The sequence below is a fragment of the Emys orbicularis genome, chromosome 1, assembly GCF_028017835.1.
Source record: "Emys orbicularis isolate rEmyOrb1 chromosome 1, rEmyOrb1.hap1, whole genome shotgun sequence".
NCBI lineage: Eukaryota > Metazoa > Chordata > Testudines > Emydidae > Emys > Emys orbicularis.
This window is the reverse complement of record NC_088683.1, coordinates 219,703,934-219,729,918: the sequence shown is the minus strand read 5'-3', so window position 1 is coordinate 219,729,918 and position 25,985 is coordinate 219,703,934. Positions and strand designations below refer to the sequence as shown.

The window sequence follows — 25,985 nt, the reverse complement described above, 5'->3', positions numbered from 1 at the left end:
TATTAGCACTGAAAGTACATTAGAATTAGCGATGTAATTTCTGTGGGTGGAGATTAGCAACATCTACAAGAAAAATAAAAAGTACCTTAACAGAGGAGTAGCCTGCAAATGTACTATCTGCCCTGAGTAAAGGAGGGCCTGTCACTGCCCAGACTGAGCGGTGATTCAGATTCACAATCCTGTCCCCTCCCCCACTTGTTCAGGATGGGGGAGTAAGTTACTGCACATCTTTTCTGCATCATTACAGCTCATTCTTCCAGATCCTCCCACTCTCTGTGTCCCCTTGTTCATGGGGTAAGGGTGGGGGAGGTAAGAGGTGAGTAGCCCTTGCGGTCCTCATCGGCTGCAGGCCCAGTTCCAATCCAAGTAGCCCTTCCTTAACCATGCTGGTGAGAAAGGCAATGTGGGTGTGCGGGGTGTTTATTCTCTCAAGACCATTGGGATTTGAGAACAATACAAGCATGGCTTTCCTGGCCATATGTGCACTACATATGGGTGTGTGCGTCATCTATAATGCCTATACCAGGAGGACTGTTGTTACACTTCTGTTGTATTCTTGTTTACTGGAACCACCTGAAATACAACATTTCTATATTCCTTATTAAGATGCAGGAAAAAAAGGGGAAAAAATGCTGGCCCAAAAAACATTTAATAAATGAAAACAGAACAGTCTAAACCAGGGTCTCATGTAGGATTATTATTATTTTAATATAATTGAGCTGTCAAAGACATCATTAATTCCACTTTCTTTTTTTGTAACATCACATTAAAGACAAAAAAGTTTCTCAGTGCTAGTGGCTCTGCAAGGATGAAAAAACATTGTTTAAAAACATCACAATCAGCTTCAAAATGTAACAGAGGAAAAAGAGACATGGAAAGTGTTAATTTAATCTAGTCTTGTACAAATGGAGTGAACAATAATACATGTGTACTTGCCTTGAAAGGAGGACAACAGTATATTTCTGTAGACACTAACTGCATCGTTTCTAGTCACATACAGCATGATATGTACCGTATCTGCTGAATTTGCTTTAGAGGCTGTATTGGAATTAAGGCCCCCGGGGGAGGATACAGTAATTGAATATCAATCTTGCACTGCAGCTTGTTACAGAAATAAATGTGCAGTGTTCAGACTCTAAAGACAGGCCAGAAAGTAAATTAAAAAACTCCAAACACAATACTGTCTGTATTTCAGCAGTGCAAATTTCTAACCCCGGGCCTCAATCCATGAACAGTCCTCCCTGTTGGTGGGTCAGATTCAGATTGAGTAGCATCTTGAAATCAATGGGACTACTCACAGAGTAAGGCACTACTCAACACGAGTAAGAGGAACAAAATCTAATTGTGTTTTAATTGCAATCTGGCTTCACACAAATTGACTGACATGTAAACCTAAAGCGATACTGTAACTAGACAGAGAAATATTTTTTAGCATGCAGACTTCATGTACATGTGGTCTGAGTAAGAGAAGATCGCTCTCAATCCTGCCAATTGCTGAGCACCCTTAACTCCCGCTGAGTTGAAACAAGAGTCGAGGGTGCTGAACATTTCCTTGGAGGTCCTCACTACTTTGTAGGATTAGGCCAGTGGATTTTCAGTACTTAGGAATTGCACACTCTCTAAAGCCAGGGCAGTGGCAGTTTTTTTAAAGGCTATTACACACACATATACACACACAACCTGCATTTTGTCTTTGTTAATGATGTATGGAAATATAACCAAAGCCAAAGAAAATCAGCATCAAGGGCCTGTTCTGCTCAAATGGAGCCTAATCATCAGTTCTTAAGGGCCATTAATTAGCAGAATTGAATACCAAATCATTTCCATAGAATTTTTAAACAGGTGCAATCTGCTTGATGAAGTGTCAGATACTCTGTTGATGAACAAGTTAATAAGCAAGCACCAGATATCTCCCTTGAGGAAAGGCTGATCTACAGTGAAGTGGTTAGTCACCGATATAGCTGTCCAGTGCAAATGGCTGTACAAGTGCAGCTCACCCCAGGGAAACTGTACCAGTGCAAATCGCCATTTACGCCAATGTAGCACGGTCAGCCACAGTGGTGTAGCTACTCTGGTGGCTAACCCTCCTCCTCCTCCCCCCCCCCCCCCCCAGCCCAGTGTAGGTGCAGTCTGAGTAGGTCACTATTAGTCTCTCCCCATTGCAGGTACAGTAACATCCCACAGTTAGGCCACCTTTTAAATTCCTGATTCGTTCATTCTAAGCACCTTCCGTGCATGATTTTCTGCAAGTTCATTTCACAGCTGTGATTACACTAAGGTAGCTACTGAATATTTTATCTTTCATAATCATTTCATTGGGCATTTCATCTTTCAAACATGAGGCCTTTAGGAGTGCAAAGAATAGCTTAACAATAAAAAAAGTTCACTAGAAATACTTAAAAAGGTAATATGACAACACTGCACAAAACATTTTCACTCCAGTAATAGGCAGAGAAGTACGAATTCTGAAAGCTCAGAGCATTATAAAAAGCCATTTTTTTCATCAAACTGATCATTTCTAGAGCACACAGCAAATACCTTTATTCCTTTATATAATTGAATGCAGCACTGTGAAGTCGGTGGATGTTAGGAGCATTCCTTATTGTGCAAAACTGAATTTGCAAATTAAAAAAAAAAAAGTGTGAGTTTTTCATACCTCTCAACCTTCAGTATTCTAAAGGAAAAACCTATTTACCTTGATTCTATAGATATCTATAAAACAATTCTGCCTATGGACAGGAACAGGCCAATGACAGATTATGACTTCTGATCATGTGTGTCACATAACGACTTTATTTTAATATAGTCTCATCTTCTGTCATCTCCTGAGTTTCCATCTTTGTGGGGCTTGGAAGTGAGGCACACTCCTGTTCTAACATTTTCCCCATTGAAAGTTGAGAGGCATTGTATATTAGAGCACGCTTGTGGCATGCACTCAGGAAAACAAACACAAAACAAAAACAAATAAGCTACACAGCCGCCACACAAATGCCGGACACAGAGAGCAAGATGCCATGGCTTCTGTTTGTCACAGTGAGCCTGAATCTCACTAACCTCTCTTACTGGCTTTCCGGGGGCATTTCTTCCTTTAGTAACAGACAAAGGTAGCAGAAAGGAAAGAAAAACAAAACCACAAATAAATCAATAGTAGTTTATACTGACAAAGACACTTCAGCCTCCACTTAGGAATTTAATACAGGCATAATATAATAATAAATCTAATTTTTTTTAATAAAGTGAAGGACTACAGTGCTTTTAACACCACTGGCAGTTGAGTGTTGATCAAATCAAGAGTAAATATAAAAATCCTTGCTTATTGCTTTTAACATAGCCAAGTATAGAAGTAGTTATGAAGTCTACTGAAATCAGCCAAATATAACCTTCCACAGAGGAGAGGAAGGCAGTGATGTTCTAAATCCATTTTCTAAGTGATCAATATGATTATATTGATTTCAAGTATTCCTACTAGCTAACATTTGTGCTAAAATCTTCTCTCTCTGACTTCATAATTAATGCACTCAGACTTTACGGAGTTTATTCTGCTCTGAATATCCCACTTTTGCACCTAAAATATAAAGTTACCCAATTGCCACTCTAATGCATTCTGGTACACATGTTAAAGATGAATATTTTGTGTAACATCAAGACATTGGTGTGCATTTTGGGAAGCTTACTAAGAACACAAAGAGGCTGGGTGGCAAGAGAGGGAAGGAAAGGTAAACTTTTTCAAATGGAGATGAAGCAAAAAGGATTTAGGAACTGACCAAGAATCAAGCAGGTTTCTTATAGACTTTGGAATGTAATGAAATATCTGAGAAATTAGATGTGGCTTTAACTTGCATGACTGCCTTTACTCAGGGGATCAAAGATCTCATTCACAGGCCTTGGTACATATTTTTGCCTGGACAAACTTCTCTTGAATGATACTCAAGCTCTCCATCAATATGAGGCACCCTGTCCTTCTCAACCACACAACCTCTGTCAATAAAATATATACACCCTGGTAATGTGAAGAACTGTTCTACTCTTTACGTTATCAATGCTATGTTGTTGTTGTTATTATTTGTAGTATTGTAGCACCTAGCCAGGAACCAGGATCCCACTGTGCTGAGCACTGTAAAACACAGAACAAAAGGGGGTTGCCCTAAAGAGCTTACAATTTAGGCTACATCTACACTATAGGGGGGGGTCGATTTAAGATACGCAAATTCAGCTACGCGAATAGCGTAGCTGAATTCGACGTATCGCAGCCGACTTACCCCGCTGTGAGGACGGCGGCAAAATTGACCTCTGCGGCTTCCCGTCGACGGCTCTTACTCCCACCTTCGCTGGTGGAGTAAGAGCGTCGATTCGGGGATCGATTGTCGCATCCTGACAGGACGCGATAAATCGATCCCCGAGAGGTCGATTTCTACCCGCCGATTCAGGCGGGTAGTGTAGACCAGGCCTTAGGTATGCAATGTTGGTCCCAAAATATTACAGAGACAAGGTGCATGAGGTAATATTTTTTATTGGACCAACTTCTGTTAGTGAGAGAGACAAACTTTCGAGCTGCACAGAGCTCTTCTTCTGTGTAAGCTCAAAAGTTGTCTCTCTCAACAACAGAAGTTGGTCCAATAAAAGATATTACCTCACCCACCTTGTCTTTCTACAATCTAGATACAACACAAGAGATACCAGATGAATACAGAACTACAGGGGAGTACAAGGAAACAACAAGACAACACCGGTACCGGGCAGGCAGTGATTTTGACATGCCAGCAGCTTAACCATTACTGAGTTTTTTGTAGGCATCACTGGAAAGATGATTTTTTTAAGGATGGATTTGAAGGAGGATAATGAGGTAGCCTGTATACAATGAAATGTATACAATGTGTACTCATTTCTCCTCAGATGCTTTCTTGATGCCCTGTCCCCACACAGCAAAAGGTAGAATCCATGTTTATTTTATAAATCCACATTCAAATACACTAGTCACAAAGTCTCATCCAAAAAACTCCCCAATCCTGGAAGCTGACTGGCTAGCACAGACCTATGTGTTTTGGGGCCAAAGTTATCATAAATATTGTATTTAAACTTTCCAAAAAGTGGTGCAGTAGCTGCATCTCAACTACCATGCAGAACTCCAGCTTACATAAATTAAGAGGTTCACATTAGGGCCTGCAAGCTAATGTACTGTAGTAAATTCCAGAGGCATCAGTCACAACCAGGGCCCCAGTCGTGCCATGTAAAACCATACATGAAGGTATGGTCCCCCAAAGTGCTTACAATCTAAATCTTGCAAAGACTTATGTATGTGTTTAACTTTATGGACTGTGTTTAGTCCCACTGAAGTCAACAGGACTACTCATAGGGTGTAAAATTAAGTACATACATGGGTCGTCGCAAGATTGAAGCCTAAAATACTAATTATTAATTATCAGGGGGGTAGCCGTGTTAGTCTGAATCTGTAAAAAGCAACAGAGGGTCCTGTGCCACGAAAGCTTATGCTCCCAATACTTCTGTTAGTCTTAAAGGTGCCACAGGACCCTCTGTTGCTAATTATTAATTGTGTCACGTAAAGAATAAAGGGAAAAAGTCAAAAAGTCAAATAAAATAACAGCACCCTTAATGACATAAGCTTGGATTCTTCTGGACATTTTCTGAGAAACAGTAAAACTCAGATCACTCCCAAACAGCATGCCCAATTCTAGTCTGTCTTCTCAGCAGTTATTCTAAGAACGAACGGGTACACACTTTGTTTTCAAAAATGAAGAGGGAAAGAATTTTGTTAATAATTATGGTAAGCTGAGTTTGTAACTAATAGAGTTATAGTGCAGATTTACATTTTTTATGTGCAACAAGCCAAGTTATTGGCTTATCATAGTTTAAGACACACTTTCCCCATCCCACCTCCAAAATAAAATAAATTCTAGCCTTGAAAAATGTTTTCGAACAGTATTACTATCAAGAGAACACTTTTTTGCACTTCACGTGAAATTCATTAATATATTCTCAAGCAATTTCATCATGGCCTGATTATGTATTCAAAGGTGGAAAGCAACCTCAGGTCCCACTGAAGAAACAGTGACAGAGGCTCAGCCAGTACTGCACTGTGCTATCATCAGGGACTCAAGTACTGGAAAGACCTCAGGAATCTCGCTCCCTGGGGCTAACTGAACCACAGGCGTCATGGGGAAGGTTCAGCACCTGGCATCTTTCTGGATGCTGGCTGGAGTGGGCAGAAGCACCCCTTTCCTGGTCTGAGTTAGCTGTGAGATTCACTGCTTATGGTGGCTGAGAGAGTTCTTCCACTGATTCTGTAAAATGTGGAAAGGAGAGTTTGAACAATGATGCCAGTGCTTTGCTGACTAAATACAGAAAATTATAGGATACATTTTCAGTGCTGAAAGTAGGGATTTAGCTGCACAACTTATCAGTATTCAAGCACAGCTAATGCACTGCTGAAAGTGTGTTTGTGTGTGTGTGTACATAAAAGTGGGATAAAAAAATAAAAGCAGACTTGCAAATGATAAATCTATTTTCAATGCCATTTTTTATTTATTGCCCTGAGCTCACCATAATTCTTCTAAGTAAGCCATGATAGGCAGCCTTTTTATTAAATGGTATCTTGACAAATTAATAAAGCTGAATTTTGACCCCCCAAAAAATCATTGTAATTTACAACTGGGTTTATGTTCTTCTAAGTACTTATATGACTCCTTTCACCTTACTATCTAAGCCCCTGACTGTGCACCATTGAAGTCCACAGAAACTCTGCCACTGAGTTCAGTGGGCTCAGGATAATGTTCTTCTGTGTTCATTCATAAACAGCATTTGCAAACCTTAGCTACAAAATACATTGTGGATCACAATGAGATTTGTTTTAAGTAGGTGCAGTTCTACTGACTTCAGTGGAGTTTCATCTGCTAAACACCAGGACTGAACTTGGCCCTTATTATTAAAATCGCATATTGTTGCTGCTTCTTTGTCAAGCCAAGATCTCTATCTACTGTCAATAAACTCCTTGAAGACTGTGTAATTTGTGCACAAGTATAGTGTGAAAACATTTTCCTCTGTGGCCCATTATCTAGCAGGGCTAAATAAGCCACTGAGGTGGTATTTAATAGTACATTTCCTCTAAATGTCAGACCTCTGGCTTTGACATCTGTTTTGCGTTAGCATAACAGCTGTCTGAGGCAGCTGCAGCAGCTGTGAATTTGCTGTGAGCATCACAGCAATGGGAACATGGATGGGAAACCTCAGATTAAAAGGAAAGGAAAATTCCTTAAGGACAGCAATCATCAGGTACTCAGCAGAAATTCCTCCTGCAGAAATTAAACTGCTTTCAGCACCAACCTTTGGCTCTTCAAGGAGCACCGAGTTCTTTCTGTACTGTTTAAAAACTGTAAAAGGTTAAATTAAAAAAGAAAAAGTTATAAAAAGCTATACAGGGACATCACCTACTTTTCCCAAGATCTACTTATTGAGACCTGAGCTATGAGACAGAAATATCCAAAACACAAGTCCTGATAATAATGGGAGACTTTAACTACTTTAAGCTATCAGGAATAGTATCCCCGATAATGTCACAGCTAACCTGGTGGCTGAACTTTGTGACTTTGTCCTCACCCACAACTATTTCACATTTGGGGACAATATATACCTTCAAGTCAGTGGCACTGCTATGGCCCCACAGTATGCCAACATTTTTATGGCTGACTTAGAACAACGCTTCCTTAGCTCTCGTCCCCTAATGCCCCTACTCTACTTGCGCTACATTGATGACATCTTCATCATCTGGACCCATAGAAAAGAAGCCCTTGAGGAATTCCACCATGATTTCAATAATTTCCATCCCACCATCAACCTCAGCCTAGATCAATCCACACACACGGTTCATTTCCTGGACACTACTGTGCTAATAAGCGATGGTCACATAAATACCACCCTATACCGGAAACCTACTGACCGCTATACTTACCTACATGCCTCCAGCTTCCATCCAAGACACACCATACGATCCATTGTCTACAGCCAAGCTCTCAGATACAACCGCATTTGCTCCAATCCCTCAGACAGAGATAAGCACCTACAAGATCTCTATCAAGCATTCTTAAAACTATAATACCCACCTGCTGAAGTGAAAAAACAGATTGATAGAGCCAGATGAGTACCCAGAAGTCACCTCCTACAAGACAGGCCCAACAAAGAAAATAACAGAACACCACTAGCTGTCACCTTCAGCCCCCAACTAAAACCTCTCCAGCGCATCATCAAAGATCTACAACCTATCCTGAAAGATGATCCCTCACTCTCACAGATCTTGGGAGACAGACCTGTCCTCGCTTACAGACAACCCCCAACCTAAAGCAAATACTCACCAGCAACCACACATCACTGAACAATAACACTGACCCAGGAACCTATCCTTGTAACAAAGCCCGATGCCAACTCTGTCCACATATCTATTCAAGTGACATCATCATAGGACCTAATCACATCAGCCATACCATCAGGGGCTCGTTCACCTGCACATCTACCAATGTGATATATGCCATCATGTGCCAGCAATGCCCCTCTGCCATGTACATTGGCCAAACCGGACAGTATCTACGCAAAAGAATTAATGGACACAAATCTGACATCAGGAATCATAATACTCAAAAACCAGTGGGAGAACACTTTAACCTGTCTGGTCATTCAATGACAGACCTGCGGGTGGCTATTTTACAACAGAAAAACTTCAAAAACAGACTCCAACGAGAGACTGCTGAGCTGGAATTGATATGCAAACTAGATACAATCAACTTAGGATTGAATAAGGACTGGGAATGGCTGAGCCATTACAAACATTGAATCTATCTCCCCTTGTAAGTATTCTCACACTTCTTATCAAACTGTCTGTACTGGGCTATCTTGATTATCACTTCAAAAGTTTATTTATTTATTTTTTTCTCTTACTTAATTGGCCTCTCAGAGTTGGTAAGACAACTCCCACCTGTTCATGCTCTCTGTATGTGTGTGTATATCTCTCCTCAATATATGTTCCATTCTATATGCATCTGAAGAAGTGGGCTATAGCCCACGAAAGCTTATGCTCTAATAAATTTGTTAGTCTCTAAGGTGCCACAAGTACTCCTGTTCTTTTAACTACCCAGGCATCTGTTAGAAATGTAATATGGCAAAACAGAAAATTTCCAATAAATTCTCAATGTTTTGGGGACAATTTTTTGTTTCAGAAAGTGAAAAAGTAACCAGAGGGTCAGCTATTTTAGACTTGATTCTGACCAACAGTAAAGAATTGATAGTGAATCTGAAGGTGGAACAAATTATTAAACAATCCATTTGTAAGCACCTGGAGAATCATAAGGTTATAAGGAATTGCCAGCATGGATTTGTCAAGAACAAATCATGCCAAACCAACCTAATTTCCTTCTTGGACAAGGTTACTGGCCCAGTGGATACAAAGAAAGCAGTAGATGTGAAATATCTTGGTTTTAGCAAGGCTTTTGATCACAGTCCCACATGACACTCTCATGAACAAACTAGGGAAATGTGGTCTAGATGAAAACATTATAATGTGGGTGTACAACTGGTTGAAAGACTGTACTGAAAGAGTAGTTATCAGTGGTTCACTGTCAGATTGGGAAGGCATAACGTGGGGTTCTGCAAAGGTCAGTCCTGTGCCCATCACTATTCAATATTTCCATTAATAACTTGGATAATGGAATGGAGATATGCGTATAAAATCTGCAGATGACACCAAGCCGGGAGGGGTTACAAGCACTTGGGACAACATGATTACAATTCAAAATGACCTTGAGAAATTTGACAATTGATCTGAATTCAACAAGATGAAATTCAATAAAGACAACCACAAAGTGCTTTACTTAGGAAGGAAAAATCAAATGCACAACTACAAAATGGGAAATGACTGGCTAGGTGGTAAATCTGCTGAAAAGGATTAGGGGGTTATAATGGATCACAAAGTGAATATTAGTCAACAATGTGATACAGCTGCAAACAAGGCTAATACTCTGGGGTGAATTAACGGGCATGTCATTGAGGTAGTTGTCCCACTCTACTTGGCATTGGTGAGGCCTCAGCTGGTGTAGTCTGTCCAATTTTGGGTGCCACACTTTAAGAAAGATGTGGACAAACTGGAGAGAGTCCAGAGCAGAGCAACAAAAATGATAAAAGGTTTAGAAAACCTGAGCTGTAAGGAAAGATTTAAAACAAAAACGGGGCATATGTTAATCTTGAGAAAAGACGACTAAGGGAGGGACCTGATAGTCTAGAAATGTGTTATGGGCTTTTATAAAGTGGATGGTAATCAACTCTTCTCCATGTCCACTGAAGGAAGGACAAGAGGTAATGGGCTTAATCTGCGGCAAGGGAGATTCAGGTTAGATATTAAGAAAAATTCTCTAACTATAAGGGTAGATAAGCTCAGGAACAGGCTTCCAAGGAAGGTTGTGGAATCCCCATCATTGGAGGTTTTTAAAAACAAAGTTGGACAAATATCTGTCAGGGATGGTCTAGGTTTACTTGGTCCTGCCACAGCACAGGGGGCTGGGTTTGATGACTTCTCAGGGTCCCTTCCAACCATGGCACCCTTCCAGCCCTGCGTTTCTATGATTGTATGCTTAGTTTTCTACATGTTGCAAGACTTGCTTTACAACAAAGGTGCTAAAATCTATTCGAAATAAATGCTACCAAGTTCTGATGCTCTTTTTAATACACCTGCTCACAATCATAGAAGTTAGAGATGGAAAAGTCATATTAAATCACCAGCCCAACTCCCTGCGACTGGGGATTTGTCCCTGTTATACATTTTATAATTTCAATTTTTGTTTTGGAAGTCACAAATAAAATCTTTCTGTTGCGAAGTTATTTCACAGCCTTATAGGAGCTCATTCTTAGGACACTTTCCCTGATATTTAGACTAAATTTTCCATTTTTAAACTTCACCCATGATTTTAACTGATACCTCCATGCAGCCCACTACATAATTTTCCCCCTTCCTTTGTGTTAAGAAAATTCATGTATTCCTAGACAGACAAGATGGATGATGTAATATCTTTTATTGGTCCAACTTCTGTTGGTGACAGAGACAAGCTTTTGAGTCACACAGTGCTCTTCCTCAGGTGTGAGAAAGGTACACCCAGGGGTTACAGCAAAATGCAAGGTGGAAGGGATTGTTTAGCCCAGGGGTTCCCAACGTGGTGCCCGTGGGCGCCATGGCGCCCGCCGAGGCATCCATGTGTGCCCTCCTACTGGCCGCCAGACAAGCAGCCGCCAAAATGCCGCTGAGAAGCGGCAACGTCAAGAAGCGCTACCGCCGAAATGCTGCCGAATTTCGGCGGCGACACCTCTTGATGACGCTGCTTCACGGCGGCATTTCAGCGGCGACGCCTCTTGACATTGCCGCTTCACGGCAGCATTTCGGCAGCTGCTTGTCCAGCGGCCATGGTCCTCGGCGGCTAGTCGTCCGGCACCTGCCCACGGAAAAGGTTGGGGACCACTGGTTTAGCATAAGTAGTTAGAACATATTGTAAAGGACCATTCAAGGTAGAGTGGACTGTTAACACCTCTGCAGTGATAAGACAAAAAGATGGGATTAGTGGACCCCTGTACCACATGTTGTGATAGGCATGTGTAGGATCCATGGATTTTGAAAGGTGTGTTGTGGGGAGTGTTAATCATTGTAGCAGGGGAGCTATGTCTGCAGGTTTTGTCATACAGAAAAATGTTTTCTGTACTAAAACACTAATTAATATACTACAAATTACAGCATATCGCTGCTTGCAATAGGTTCTGTATATCATTTATATGCTGTCAGCTTTATTAATTAAGTTTGCTATAAAATTTATAGCAAAAAAATAAAAAAAAATTAAAAACCCTTTTTACACTCCATCAGCACAGAGTGGAATCTGAAATAGTGTGGTAATTTCCTATTTTAACTACTGCAGCTTAAATAACACATTAATTGTTGACTTTTGAAATGTGACCACTGTATTCCAAACATGCTTGTATTTTCAAAATGATTATTCTTCAATTGCCATCAACTCTGATTAGGAAGTTTGCTACAATGAACAAGGACCACAGTCTTAAAAACTGGGTTAGGCTCATAAATTAATAGGTAGGACACACAAAGATATTTTCAGAGTGCTGAGTACACACAAATGCCAATGAAATCAATGGGAGCTGCAGATACCCAGCAGCTTTGAAAATCAGGGCACTCTTTTTAGGTGCCTAAACGTGGATTTAGAAGCTTGTATCTTTAACAGGCTCTCTCTTTCTGGTGGCTAAATCATAGGTGCAATTTGGGGATGGATATAGTGCACACATATGCTCACTATGTTAAGGAGATCAACTTAGGTGCAAGTATTTTGCAGCAGATTTTCTTGGATAACGTTTTTTCTATATGATTTTATTTCCATTATCCATTTTTCCATTCAATTCTCCAACCTCCCATCCAGAGGTGAAAGTACGCTGGACTGGACCAGCTTCTCCAGCGGTGATTTAAAGGGCCCAGGGCTCCAGCCGCTGCGGGGAGCCTCGGGCCCTTTAAATCACCGCCGAAGCCCTGCCGCCACTACCCCAGACTGGGCTTGGGCAGGGGATTTAAAGGGCCCGGGGTTCCCTGCAGTGGCAGGAGCACCGGGCCCTTTAAATTCCCACCCGAGCCCTGCCGTCCCGGTGTAGCGGCGGCAGGGCTCCCGCGGTGATTTAAAGGGCCCAGAGCTCCACGGCAGCCGCAGCCCCGGGCCCTTTAATTCACCCCTGAGCCCCGGGGCTCCCAGCTGCCTCTGCAGCTGGTAGCTCTGGGGTGATTTAAAGGCCCTGGGGCTCCCAGCCACAGCCGGAGCCCCAGGGCCTTTAAATCTTGAAAGGCCCCGCCTCTTCCGGTTGAGGCCGTGCCTCTTCCGGTTGAGACCACGCCCCCGCTCAGGACTCCGGCGTACCGGTAAGTCCTTTAAGTTACTTTCACCTCTGCTCCCTTCACTTTCTACTGTTTGTGGCGGCCCTATCACATCACCTTATGAGGATTATTGGTTATGGTTCGCATGGCAGAGGTCCTTGCTTGGGATGAAGCAGGCATATAATCCTTTGGAGAAGGCACTTGGTGTGAAATTCATCTCCCTGTGCAAATGGTGTGCACAAAGCCTATGCACATCCACAAAATAAGGCAAAAGTGGGACTTCAGGTGGCATATAGGACTTATGGGGCTTCTCCACAGCAGGTGAATGTCAACCACTGTAGCTACTGTCCAACAATCATTCCATCTCCAGTCCTGAATACAAGCAATTCTCTTGGCAGCAGAATGTTTTGTTCTGGCTCAGAAAAGACCTTTTCTTAAAAAAAAAAAAAAAAAAAAGACCTTTTCTTTAGAAACCATAATTCAAATAATGTGTGTGCTTATCTTCAGCAAACAAAGGAAGCAAACTTTAATAAAAACAAGAAAATTGAAAGAGGTGCTGTTGTCTCTACACACACACACACTCACTCTGTACAAACTAGCAGCCAGCTTATTTTGTCTCACTTTGAACTCGAACAGCGTGAGTTTGAAAGTTTTGACTCCAACTCTAATGTTATTGGGTTCGCAATCTTCTTAGAAAGAAGGAGAGAGAATAAAATACAATCAAACATACAGATTGAAAACCACAGAGGGACTGTGAAAAAAGGAACCAAGGGAAAGGGAAAAGAGGAAATTCTAAGAAAAAAAAACAAACAGATATAGAGTGTATATTGTTAATAGGGCACCCACGAAGCTAGGTTAGATTTTTGGGGAGGTTATGATGTCCCTTATATATAACACAGCTTCTTTGTAGCTAGTCTTAACAAAAACAACTGAATAATCTTGAGCGAAAAAAACAGAGAGAGACAGAAGTAGCTTATTTCTCTCTCACACACACCATCTACTTATACACATGTACTTGTACTGTAAAACCTCAGAGTTACGAACACCAGAATTACAAACTGACCACAAACCACATTTGGAACCAGAAGTATGCAATCAGGCAGCAGCAGAGAAAAAGAAAAAGCAAATACAGGACAGTACTGTGTTAAACGTTAACTACTAAAAAATAAAGGGAAAGCAGCATTTTTCTTCTGCATAGTAAAGTTTAAAAGCTGTATTAAGTCAATGTTCAGTTGTAAACTTTTGAAAGAACAGCCATAATGTTTTGTTCAGAGTTACGAACATTTCAGAGTTACACAAAATCTCCATTCCTGAGGCGTTCATAACTCTGAGGTTCTACTGTATATTATATTGCGTGATCTTTAAGGAATGTATACCACCTCTTAACTGCTGATATATGCTTCTGGGTTACTGAAGCTTACCTCTTGTACTTGGGAAGGAATTGTTAAGCTGTTCCATCACCTCCTCCAACCCTGTGCTTGTGTCCTGGGGAGGGCTGAGCAGGTCATCCTCACCTTAAAAACAAATCCAAACCACGGCATTTACGTCACTGCAAAAACATCTGGTAAACAGATCACTATGGTACTTCCCCCCCCCCCCCCCGTCCCCCTCAATGTACCTTACGGAGGCAGGACACTTGAAATAAATCCTCCTGGCTAATTTCCAGTCTAAATTTTAAGGGGAATTTTGTCACCGAATGTTATATGCTTTCCATTTTAATGAAGCTGTGTAAAATCAGGCAAATCTGCATCTTAAACTTTAATTCATTAAAAGAATGCCAGGATTACTTGATCTGGGGGAAACGTCTGCTAAGAGGAGGGAGTTCATATAAATGATGGTCCTTGTTTCAGTTTTCCTCATTCCATTACTGGTACCAATTTTTGCTGTTGTGAGCAGCTCTCTAATGGTGCTGGCTTCATGTTAGGAATGCTTTGCCTAGCAGAGTAAATCTGCATCAACATTAATATTTCTGACAGTTTAATTGCATCAGATTGGTGCTCCAGGAACACTCAATTGTACTGTGAAAGGTTTTAAAAACAGTTCAAACAAAGCAAAATCCATATGTCCCTTTGAATGATTTCTATAATCTGATTATAAGGCAGAAGCTTACTGGGAAGTTCAGAACCCTTCATCTTTACAGGTATTTTTACATTTTCTGATGTTTTCACATACCCAAATGCCATCTGCCCAATTGTACAGGAAAGGGTAATTTTGCTTAGTTTTTAATCTGAAGCCTAATAGCAGTAAAGTGCTTAAAAAGCAGAGTTTCTAAAAGGAGAATACACCTGGAGGTTTATCTATGAGAGTGAGATTCTCTCTTATTTGTCTAATCCCCCATTAAGACACAAAAGCTGCTTTGCCATCTGTAATAACCCAAGCAGAGATGCAGCAGCATTTTGAAAATTATTTGAGCCTTTGTCCCATTTCACAAGTCCTCTATTATTAGTGTAGAATACACCTGGCATCTTACCTCACTGGACTTGAAAAAGCAATGCCACCTAAAGAACATTAATGATACCAACCCCCCCATTTTTGATACTCCATGTCAGTGAAATCTCTACTACAAGGACACGACAAAATCCAAGTCTTATAGCACTGCTTCTGTCAGGCTTAGTATGCATCTCGGCTTTGGACCAGAAGGCTGTGGATTCAAGTCTTGTGGCAGGAATTATTTTCATACAAAATGTTGCCCCATTAGAGGTGTTGTCCTTTGAAAACTTAAGAAAACCAGAGTCACTTTTCCAGCCTCTGATGGATGTCAAGGTGGAAATTCAGAGCCAGATTTTGCCACTACTCAGGCTAAATACCTGAATCAGCCTGGATAAAGAAGGCAGAATCTGGCCCTAAAGATTCAAATATATATTTTCAAAGAATAGGGAATAATCCTATTGTGTTCTGGCCAACATTAATCACCTGAGAAAGGACAAGCACTAATATCCAAAGTGGTATTGTTAAGCACAGGTACAAGTTTAGCTGTATATGCCCTCAAGGTCAATATACGTTTATTTACGATGTATTCACTGCTCTTATCTTAATGCTAAGTGCATTAGAAAACATTACCTAAAATTTACTTTTAACTTGTAGTTAAATCTAGTTTAAATTGTATTTAAATAATTGTATTTAAATAAAATAATGAAACCGGACATCATACAAGCAGCCCCCAACAACAACTAAAAGACTTCAACTGTATTGTAACAGTGAAAAGTGCTGCACATTAGCATAGCTAAAAAGATCCCATGTGATCTTTGTTCCAGGGTTCTGGAATGCTGCTTCACTGTGAAGTCTCATTATGATTACACTGAAATCGATTAAACATCTTACTGTCCTTCTACATTTTTGTCTCAGAAAACTAATTTAGGTCTAACAAATTATGTTAAATGGGAGTCATCTTTAGCAGGATGCACAATGAGAATCCATTTACTGTATGTTTGGCCTAACTAATGACACAACAAAGATCTATACATCTGTTAATAAGAAGGCTGGTAACTGCTGACTTTCTGGTTTTGCATCCATATGTTTAAGTAATAGATTTTATGGAAAAAGGGAAAACACATAGAAAGAAGTAATTAAATGGTCATGAAATGATTAAGCTCATCACAATTCAGTTCTTCAGAACACTAATCTAAATCATATTAGTATGTCTGTAACAAATTTTGTATATAGTGCAGGGTAACTAAAGTAAGAAGCAAACAAGCAATTTCAGTAATAACCCCCCGCCCCCCGCCGCCACACACACACCTTTGCTCATTACTGTACTCTCCTCTCACCCCTAGTATTTAACTTTAAGATCACTTCAGCACTACACATTCTCTCAAAGGTACATTACTCCACACTGGTTATTGTAGGAGATCCCTACATAGTCAATTTTGTTGCCCCAATCATGCATATGATGATGGTAGCATTACCACTCACAAGGCAGCAGAAGTCATCCAATATAGGGTAAATCTGTCACCTCCATTTAATTTAAGACTGACAACAAGTTCTGTAAACACACGCCCACCTCTGCGTCTGAACTAAATATGTTTTACAGTGTGATAGAGGAAAACATTAATTCCCCCAATTTAAAAAAAAAGAAAAATCAGCTTACTGCATTTTAGTTATCTGTACAAATCAGAATATTTCCAATAGCCTTAAAATTGTTTCTTTTGTGAAGCTATTGGTACTTTGAAGTCATCAAATTAAACCAGCTTATTGTAAGAATACATTGCTAGACAATTACTGCTTTACTTAAAATAATTCCCTGTTACTGGGTATGACCTGGAGAGACAGACCCCCCCCTTAGAAACCTGTCAGGGCTCCATGTGAAAGGCTGATGACTGCCTGGCAAGATAGGTATGCATATAAGCAGTTGATTCTTTTCAAGATATGTTTTCTCTGTAATACTTTTGTTCTGAATAAATAATACTTTGCTTTATGAAGTCTGGCTGGTCATTGGTTAACCCTGTCACAACCCTTGGGAAAGAACAGGATAGCAGGTGCTGAACTAAACTCAGCTTTGCTCAGGTGATCACAGTGAATTGCAGAAATCTGCAGCCTTAATCTCCATTTTGGAGGGAGTGGATTGCAGGATCCTGTCCCGAGGAAGGTGATGACTAGAGGCCTGAAGCCTAAGTGGCGTATCCTCAAGGAGGCCACGAAGGGTCCAAGGTGCAGTTACCTCAGGAACCACGACACTGGGCAATAAATATCTATCAGATAGGAAACTACAGCAGAAGCGTTACCAAAAACAAAAATACCAACCATTATTCACTGAAGACTATTGCTGAATAAACCTTTCTCCACAACCAATCTGTGATTTATCATCATAAATATATTTATAAAAGCTACCAGGTGGGTGCTGCCTGTCAGTGGCCTATCACTCAGTTCTATTTATCTGAGCAATGATACATTAAAATAAGATCACATCAATTAACCATGTGGGATGGTTGATCATTTTTTTAAATCACTTAGTCATAAGTAAGACTGTGTCTGTGTAAATCAGATTAGATCAAATTTATTAGCTTAGAGGTTATCTGAACAGCTTGCTTTAGCTTTTTCTTGGTACCTGTTTTTCAAATACAAGCCCTGATGGAGCTTTCTGTTAGATGTCAAAATATCTGTGACACTGCACCATGGTTAAATACAAAAGCCTACATCATGATATACAATGGAGAAATAGCCAACTAAAGTCAATGCCCACTGCAAATGCCCACTGTTGTTTGTATTAACAACTGAATAAAATCTTTACTATCCTTAGCTAATTTTGTGGTGTCCTATACTGTAAAATATAAATATAAATCTCTTGTGACAGTTTGAACGTTGTCATCTTACCCATGGTTTCTGAAGTCTGGCTGCCGACTACGCGGAGAAGCATTGGCTGACTGCTATCTGACCTCTGTAAGGAGGTAGAAGGAGAAGACAGTGTTGTACCATTCACCTTGGAATCTGCCTGGGGCTGAGATATCAGAATAAAACATGGTGGTTATTCACAGCTGAACACATTTCAGCAAATTTTTATATTTCCATATTTTGTATATATTCCACAATGGTTACACAGCAATTTTATTCAATACATTTCAATGGGCTATGGATCCAAATTCTAAATTAAAAAAGATATTGCACTGCATTCACACACCAGTGATCTTATCTTACCACTTGCAATCTACAGTAAGATCAAGTTCCTCTCTCTGACTACACTTCACAGATATCACTTCTTGATGTGCTACAGTTATTGATAACATTTCAAACTCTGCTTTGGAAAAATCATTCTTTAGCGCTCCAAAGAAAAAGCCTAAGGACTTACCTGTTCCAGCAGCTGCCTCAGCCGGTGCAGCTGTGACTCCAGCTGTTTGTTGTGATCCTCCAGAATCTGCATCCTGGCTTCCAGGCGGCCCTTGTGCTGTCGAAGCAGCTTGGCTTCTGCAATGAGCTCAGCATCACGAGGACTTTGGGGGGAGATGGGCATCATCTCAGGTGGGGATGGCAGTGGAGAAAGTCCTTTGTTATCATGTTGTTGCTTCAATCGGTCATATTCAGCCTGCAGGTTTCTGTTAATGTCAAAAAAAGGAAAGCCTTACCGTTACAAAGTAGAATAGTACAGCATATGCCATCCTCTGGCTATAGCTGTCAGAATGCACATCACACATATAACTATTAGGAATAGGCACACAGTTTGGGATTTAAGCCCATCCAAACCACCTGCCTTCGAGTCTGCTGAAACTAATCTACAAAGTTTGAGTTTGGTTTGACAGAGGTAAGGTACCAACTTGTACAGGTTTTCACACGGGGATGTCAGGATGTTGCCCTGAAACACAGATATCATTGTCAGGTCTCTGGTTCATAAGAGTTCTGAACTCCCTTCCCAGAGCATGGGTGGCAGGTGAAGGGTGACTGCTCTAGAAGCCCCTCCCAAAGCATAAGCAGGAGGTGTGGTTCAGCTTCCAGTTTGCTGAACTTTGTAGTTAACAGCAGACAATGAACCATTTGCTCATTTCTAAAAAGTGTGAGTACTGTGAAATGTGAATGCTACTATTTGATCACAGCATACACGGTATATACAATACTAGTAATGCACTTATATAGCACTTTGCCTATTCAAAGCACTGTGCAAACACTAATTCATTTTCACACCAGCGCAGTGAAGGACGTAGGCAAGAATTATTCTAATTTACAGATCAGAAAACTGAGGCAGAGAGAGTGACATAGCAAGCCTGTGGCAGAACTTGGATTTGAATTCCCCACTTGCAACTCTGTGCTCATTCACCACATCAGACCAAACTGCCTCCTTTATATTTACCATAAACTAGATTTTCAAACCAACTGTTAGAATGGGAAATTGAGTAACAGAGAAACAGGCAATGAGCTGACCTGTTAAATTAGACTTATATTTTGTTAATGTTTTAATAGCTGGGCTATATACAGCATTCTCTGAATGCCACATTTCTACCATCACTTTACTACTCTGTTAATCCTGCATTGGGCTAACTGTTCTTCTAGTCAGTCTCTTGAATAAAACACTCCATAGGATTAATATCAGATGTGAGGCCAAAGAGCATCATGCTGAAGGAATTCTACTGAGCACTTGAAACAAGAACGTTTCCCTGGTGAGAAGTTACTTAGTTTTCTTTTTAAGATCACCCTCTGCATGTTCTGCAGAATAGAGGAGGTGAAAAGCTAAAAACCTAATTATGGACAATGAAGTCCATCTTACAACCAAAGAAATAAAATTTTGTAGCAGCAATCTTCACACAAAGGGGAAGCATAATAAACTGTATTGGGATTTTACTGCTATGATGTCCCTTTAGTACTTCCCAGAGTGAAAAATGGTACCACAGGCTATAGACCTCATAACTGCTTACTTGACAAAAGTAGTGGCCTAGATTTTCTTATTTTTTAAAACTCTTTATTATATGCCCTGGTACAGATAGAGTAGAAGCTGTGAAAACAGAGACCTTTTTCTTATTCCTGCCAGTGAATCCAATTTCATTTACATTCTGATCTAGAGGCTTAAAAACACCCCAGAAACCCTACTGTAAGATTTATTAAACTGGGGAATGCTTAGAAAGATATAGAAGTACGTCCACACTACATGAACGGTTCGGGGTGGGGGTGGGGGGCTGTATGTGGCTGTAACATGAGACAAGATTCTACAACATGAAGTTTAGCAGTGCTAAAGGAGCTGGACATCTTGCCTGCTCCAAGCAGCAGGAGAAGACCTACACTTGCTCTTAAGTCAAACATGTTATGTATAATTTCATGGACAAGAAAGTGAGGAGAAGTTACTTACTGGCAACTGTTGTTCTTTAAAAGTGTTGCATCTGCATAGTCACACTTGGGGTATTGGTGCTTTCTCGGGATGAGCCGTGGCATTTTCTAGAGAACAATGCCCACTGAGGACATTCACCTTCCTCTACCCCCCCAGTCCTCCCCTTGCGGAGGATTCTGAGTATGAAAGGGGGAATGGCTCCACCCACCCTTCAGTTCCTCCCCAAAATTTTGGGATTCTTTCTCTGCTAAAGGGGGAAGGTGTGCAGTGAGAATTTACAGAGGTCACACACTCAAAGAACAGCAGGTACTGGTAAGTAAGCTCTCTCTTTGAGCTTCCCACTAGAATGCAGGACACCACCCAGGAAGGCTAAAGAGTTCTAGATGAACAGATGCAAAACTGCCACATCAGCTCTGGATGGGAGGTCATGAGAGCGTTAGAAGTGATCACAATTTCTCTCTCCAAGATCAGACCTTTGCAAGGGAAGCATTTTTGCTTCAAGCACATATAGAGCTTCCAGTAATAGCTTTTCAAATTCTGTGGAAAAGACAGAAGGCCTGCAATGAATGCTGTCTTTGGGATAGTTGAATATCTTTTGATATATCCAGATGAATGAACACCCGGTGAGTCATAACAATGGTGTAAAAGCGACTTGGGAAATACAGACAGATTAGTGGCCTATATGAGGTGGAAACAGAGATGATGACACCGACGATACCATATTTCCCATACGGCCTACAGTTAACAGAGGATTGGTCATTTGGCCTGTTTCTCACTAAGTCCACAGGCTGTAGCTATGGCTATGAGGAATGCCCTCTTCCTAGATAGCAGACCTGAAAAGGTCAATCAAGTGCACTCTAAAGACTCAGAAATCTATTTTCTTTAAATCTTATGACTTTGGGGGACCTGAGTCATGATTTTTCAATTCTCGGGGTCTCAATATTAAATCTGCCAATGACCAGATCTGCCAGGTTTAGTGCTGGTTTATGCTGGTTGAGTGAAGCAATAGAGCCCCAAAATATCAGAGAAATGCGGCTACAGTGTTTTGATGCTGTCAAAACCCACTTGAGCCTTTGCTATGAAACGTAAAGAAAAGCTAGGAATGGAAAGTTAAATTAGGAGGAAATGAAGAAAAAGGTGTCTGCCACCAAAGGATTAAGAAGTGGGTGACATTCACATTTTAGCTAACATGGCACAATATTACCTCTGTGCAGAGGACCATCACAAGGCCTGTGCACCATTTATAACCACCAGAGGGAACAGGGGAAATTCATCCTGTACAAAGGTACTGCACAGTTATTTCACAGCCCCTTTATCTTTTTAAAATCTTCTTTATATATCTTCTTCCTCTCTGTAGCGGGGTGGTCACCCCGCTCTTGCCTGGAAGGCCTTGAAGCAGCCCGGGAGAGGGCTGTGGCAGAGAAAAGCTGGGCTGATGGGGAAAGCAGCCACAGCTGTAGCCAGTGCAATCAGGGCCCTGCTGGCCCTTATAAGAGGGCAGTGGGCCAGAAGCACGGAGAGTCTCCTCTGGCTGTAGAGGGAGACGGGCCTGGCTGCTGGGGAGCTAGAGAAGGTACCTGGAGTGGAGCAGGGCTGGGGGAAGTCTACGGGAGCTGGGGAGCTCTGGCCTGGAAACCCCCAGGCTGTGGCCTAGTAGAAGGCCAATTAGGTACTGGGGTTGCAGGGGGCAGCCCACGGGTAGGCAGAGGCAGCAGGTCCAAACCCAACCTTGCCTCTGATGAGTGGCTCTTACACTGAAGTCTGCCCCAGTGAGCAGGGGCTAGATGATGACTGGCAGTAGCCCATGACTGAGGCAAGGTGGGGATAGAGGGTTGGGGGTTCCCCTGGGTGAGGAGACCCTGAGACTGTGGGGGTATTGCCAGGGGGCAGCAGCCCAAAGACAAGGGGCACCGGGTCCTGGGAGGGACATGGGGGGCCAGAGGCAGTGGGACACTGGCCTGCAGAGGGCGCTCCGGAGGCTGGACGAGCTAATTCCCTGCGAGACCAGCAGGAGGCGCTGCAGGGGTGAGTCCCACATCGCTACGCTCTCTCACCCATCTTTCTAGGGGAAATATACTATCCAATTGGTTATTTTCAAGAAAAATCTTTCTCCTCCAGGTTTCTATGGCAGAAAATGTACACAACCCTCTCTCATGTAATGGCTAATGCAAAATAAAGTAACCCTGAAGAGTTATTTTGAAATACATGCTGATAAAAAGAACTCAGTACATTGTATACAAAGAAGAGTTATACAACACTGTTTACAGAACTTGTAATAAGTAACCCTATAATCACAAAATGAAGTGACCCATATTTTCCTTTGAAGTTTTATCTTTATAAAGATTCTGCATAGCAGGCTAAACACAATAGCGCTGATTCATGATTGCATCAAAAGCATGAATGGGCCTATATTTATACCATTTTGTTTTATCCTCTCTCACATATCTAGCAGAAAGTAAGAGAGAGAACGTATGCAGGAGATTGAATAGAAAAGCAAAACTGACACTCTAACAGCAGGTTTCTCAGCTTCACTTTTGCCCCTTTATGTGGGTGTATCATGTATATGCAACTATGATAACAGCTGGAAAGTACATCTCACCTGTTTTCTTCCTCCAGATCTGCTAGGATTCTCTCTAGCTCACCTCTTTCTTCACTCTCCAGGGAAATCAGAATCTGGGCAGGACTGCGAGGCTGGCTCAGCGGGGATTCCTGGTTCAAACTTTGGCAGTAGTGCTGGATTAACAAATGTTCATCATCTCTGGAAAAACACAGCAAAACCCAAAAAGCTGCTTTCTTCATCTTCATTTTTATCTTTGTGATTATTGATAGAAGACAACTCATAGAAAAATCTCTTCACTCTTGAAGAAATTCAGCTGGATTCATTGCAAGGAGCAGGGGATTAGTGTACTTGTAGTGAAATTTGCTCAAGTGATTACATTAATTCACTACGTGCCTTCCCTCATGCTCCATATGCTTGGGATCCACCTTTGCCTCCCTCCTCTTCCTCAGGTGTTTCAAGCAAAGCTCTGGTGCAGCTGAGGATCTTGGCCCCCATGTTTCACCTTGCTTCCATCCAGTGCTTAACCTGACTTGCTCACATTTGCATTAAAGAATCACCACCTTGTGCTACCTGCTATGCCACTGCACAAAAACTTGTGGAAGCAAGGCCAAAACATTTATTTTTACTCATAGTCCTTTATATCCATTCTTCTTATACCTAGCCCTTTTTCTATTTATACTCTCCTTCCTTCCCCTTTTCCTTTTAGTTTATTGTAGAGTTTAGTTTTACTAATATTTTTACTGAATATTATAGGGTTTGTTTGTACTGCATACACCTTATTGTTTTATGGCTGGAGTTAAAGAAGTTTTATGTATCCTATTTTAAGAAAAAATCTAAAGATTTTTTTTCCAATAATTTTAATCTATGCCAAATTCAGTGGTTCATTGGAATTGCACTGATCATGTCAGTGGCCAACCAGTCCAGTTCACTTTCTTATAAAGTTTTTCTGACACCCAAATTACGTTCACATTTACACATGCAGCCAGAGTGTTAATTTTCCTTTTTAAAATGTTTTAATATATAAAACAAGTTTTATTATGGATGCAATTTCATGTTGGGTACATGAAACTTTTCAGACATATAAAGCAAAAAGTTCCCTACACAAAGAAATTACAAATCTACAAGCCCAATTCTGCACATCTTGCATATTCCCAAATTTCACTGAGTTCTGGACGTTTTAAAAAAAGGGGGGGGGGGCACTATGCTAAACTGATATCAGCAATAATCGTAAAAGACCATAGTGGGCTGGGGTTTTGGAAGAATGGACACCACAGTAAGCAACAGGAAGGGGGGTGTCTTGTTTTTCAAATAAGTCATATTGAGAAATCATTTTGTATAGTTTGTTTATTTCATGTTTAATTGGGCATTTATAGTGTATCTACTGTAGTTACTTTTCAAAAATTAAAATATTGCTGCTTTAAATTTTATTCCTCAAAACACTAGTAAAGCTATTTTTTAGCCTATAAGAGTGCTAAACGATTTAGGTCATACTAAAATTATTTGAGGTAATAAAAGCATCTGAAAAACTTGTGACTTCAAAACAGGCAATCCCTTTTTTAAAAAACAGAAAATTAAAAAAAAACATTAGCTCCTACATTTAGAACTTTCATGCAACATTTCAGCCTTGAGCTGATCCACACAACTAAGTTACAAATCTGTGGAGAGAGAAGAATTAACAGAGACTAAAGTTGACAAAGGAGAAAAATCTTTTATTAAAGATGTGTTTACTTGATGTATTTGACAGCATTTTGTGTAGAGTCAGATTCATGGTTTACCCGGTTAGATACTTAAGGTAAAATATTCAAAAGCCCTTAAGGGCTTGTCTACACTTCCGGCTAAATCGGCACTGCTGCGATTGATGCAGTGGTTTTGATTTAGCAGGTCTGATAAAGAAAAGCGAAGTCGATGGCAGAGCGACTCCACCTCCCCAAGAGGCAGAAGGTAAGTCGGCAGGAGAGTGCCTCCGCTCGACATAGTGTAGCTAAGTCGACCTAAGTTACGTCAACTTCAGTTATGTAACTGAAGTAGCGTAACTTAGGTCAACTTACAGTGTTACCGTAGACCAGCCCTAACTGATTTAACAACCCAAGTCCCATTTTCAGAAGTGACTTGAGTACTTCAGAGCTGAAGTCCAGTTACATTTAGGCTCCTAAGTACCTGAATCTACATTGGACACAGGGCTTAGGTGCATTTGAAATCTGTAACCTTTAATCAGTTTTTCCCCTTTTGTTTGTGTGTGTATTTCACAGAGCAACAGGATGCAGAAAACCATAGAGCCCTTCCCTCCCCCCACAAGGAAAATGTGATCACAAAAGCACAAAATTTGCATAAGCGTCAGGTGCAGATTATGAAACTACTTTTAACAAAATTGACTAGATTTCAAACTGGCTGGATCCTTGGTCCTTTAAGTATAAAGCAATATAAAGACTATTTGTCAATGCATTTTTCCACATCCTGTCCAATCAAGGCTTTTGACTTTTAATATTTAATAACTAGCATGAGCTCATGCTGCCATTGCTTGCAGTAGAATTTAATTATTTGTAGACTGACTCTTTTTAGTATGGCCCTGATGACCCCTCAAAAGGCTGCACTGACATTTTTAGCATCCAACATTTTTATCCACTTTTAAGTTTAAAGTTCACAGGAAAAAGGAAAACTTCAAACTACCAAGTAATACTTCATTTATGAGATACACTCTATGAGAGATTTTTTTTCAATGTATTATGTGAAATTTGTGTTGAAGACATAACATTGGACTACTTTTAAGTGTGATG

At 40.8% G+C, this 25,985-nt stretch overlaps 1 protein-coding gene across 5 annotated transcripts in view; it reads right to left on the bottom strand.

Moving 5' to 3' along the window:
- DMD (dystrophin) overlaps positions 1-25,985 on the bottom strand; it is a 1,466,768-nt gene that overhangs the window by 6,610 nt on the left and 1,434,173 nt on the right. For 4 of the 5 annotated variants that reach the window (XM_065405744.1, XM_065405758.1, XM_065405765.1 and 1 more), the window contains 4 exons: positions 23,251-23,409; positions 18,690-18,933; positions 18,218-18,341; positions 14,329-14,421 (listed from right to left, as the gene is read on the bottom strand). In XM_065405744.1, coding sequence (XP_065261816.1) covers positions 14,329-14,421; positions 18,218-18,341; positions 18,690-18,933; positions 23,251-23,409 — 620 coding nt within the window. The remainder of the gene's footprint in view (positions 1-14,328; positions 14,422-18,217; positions 18,342-18,689; positions 18,934-23,250; positions 23,410-25,985) is intronic. The other variant, XM_065405751.1, reaches the window with a different exon arrangement.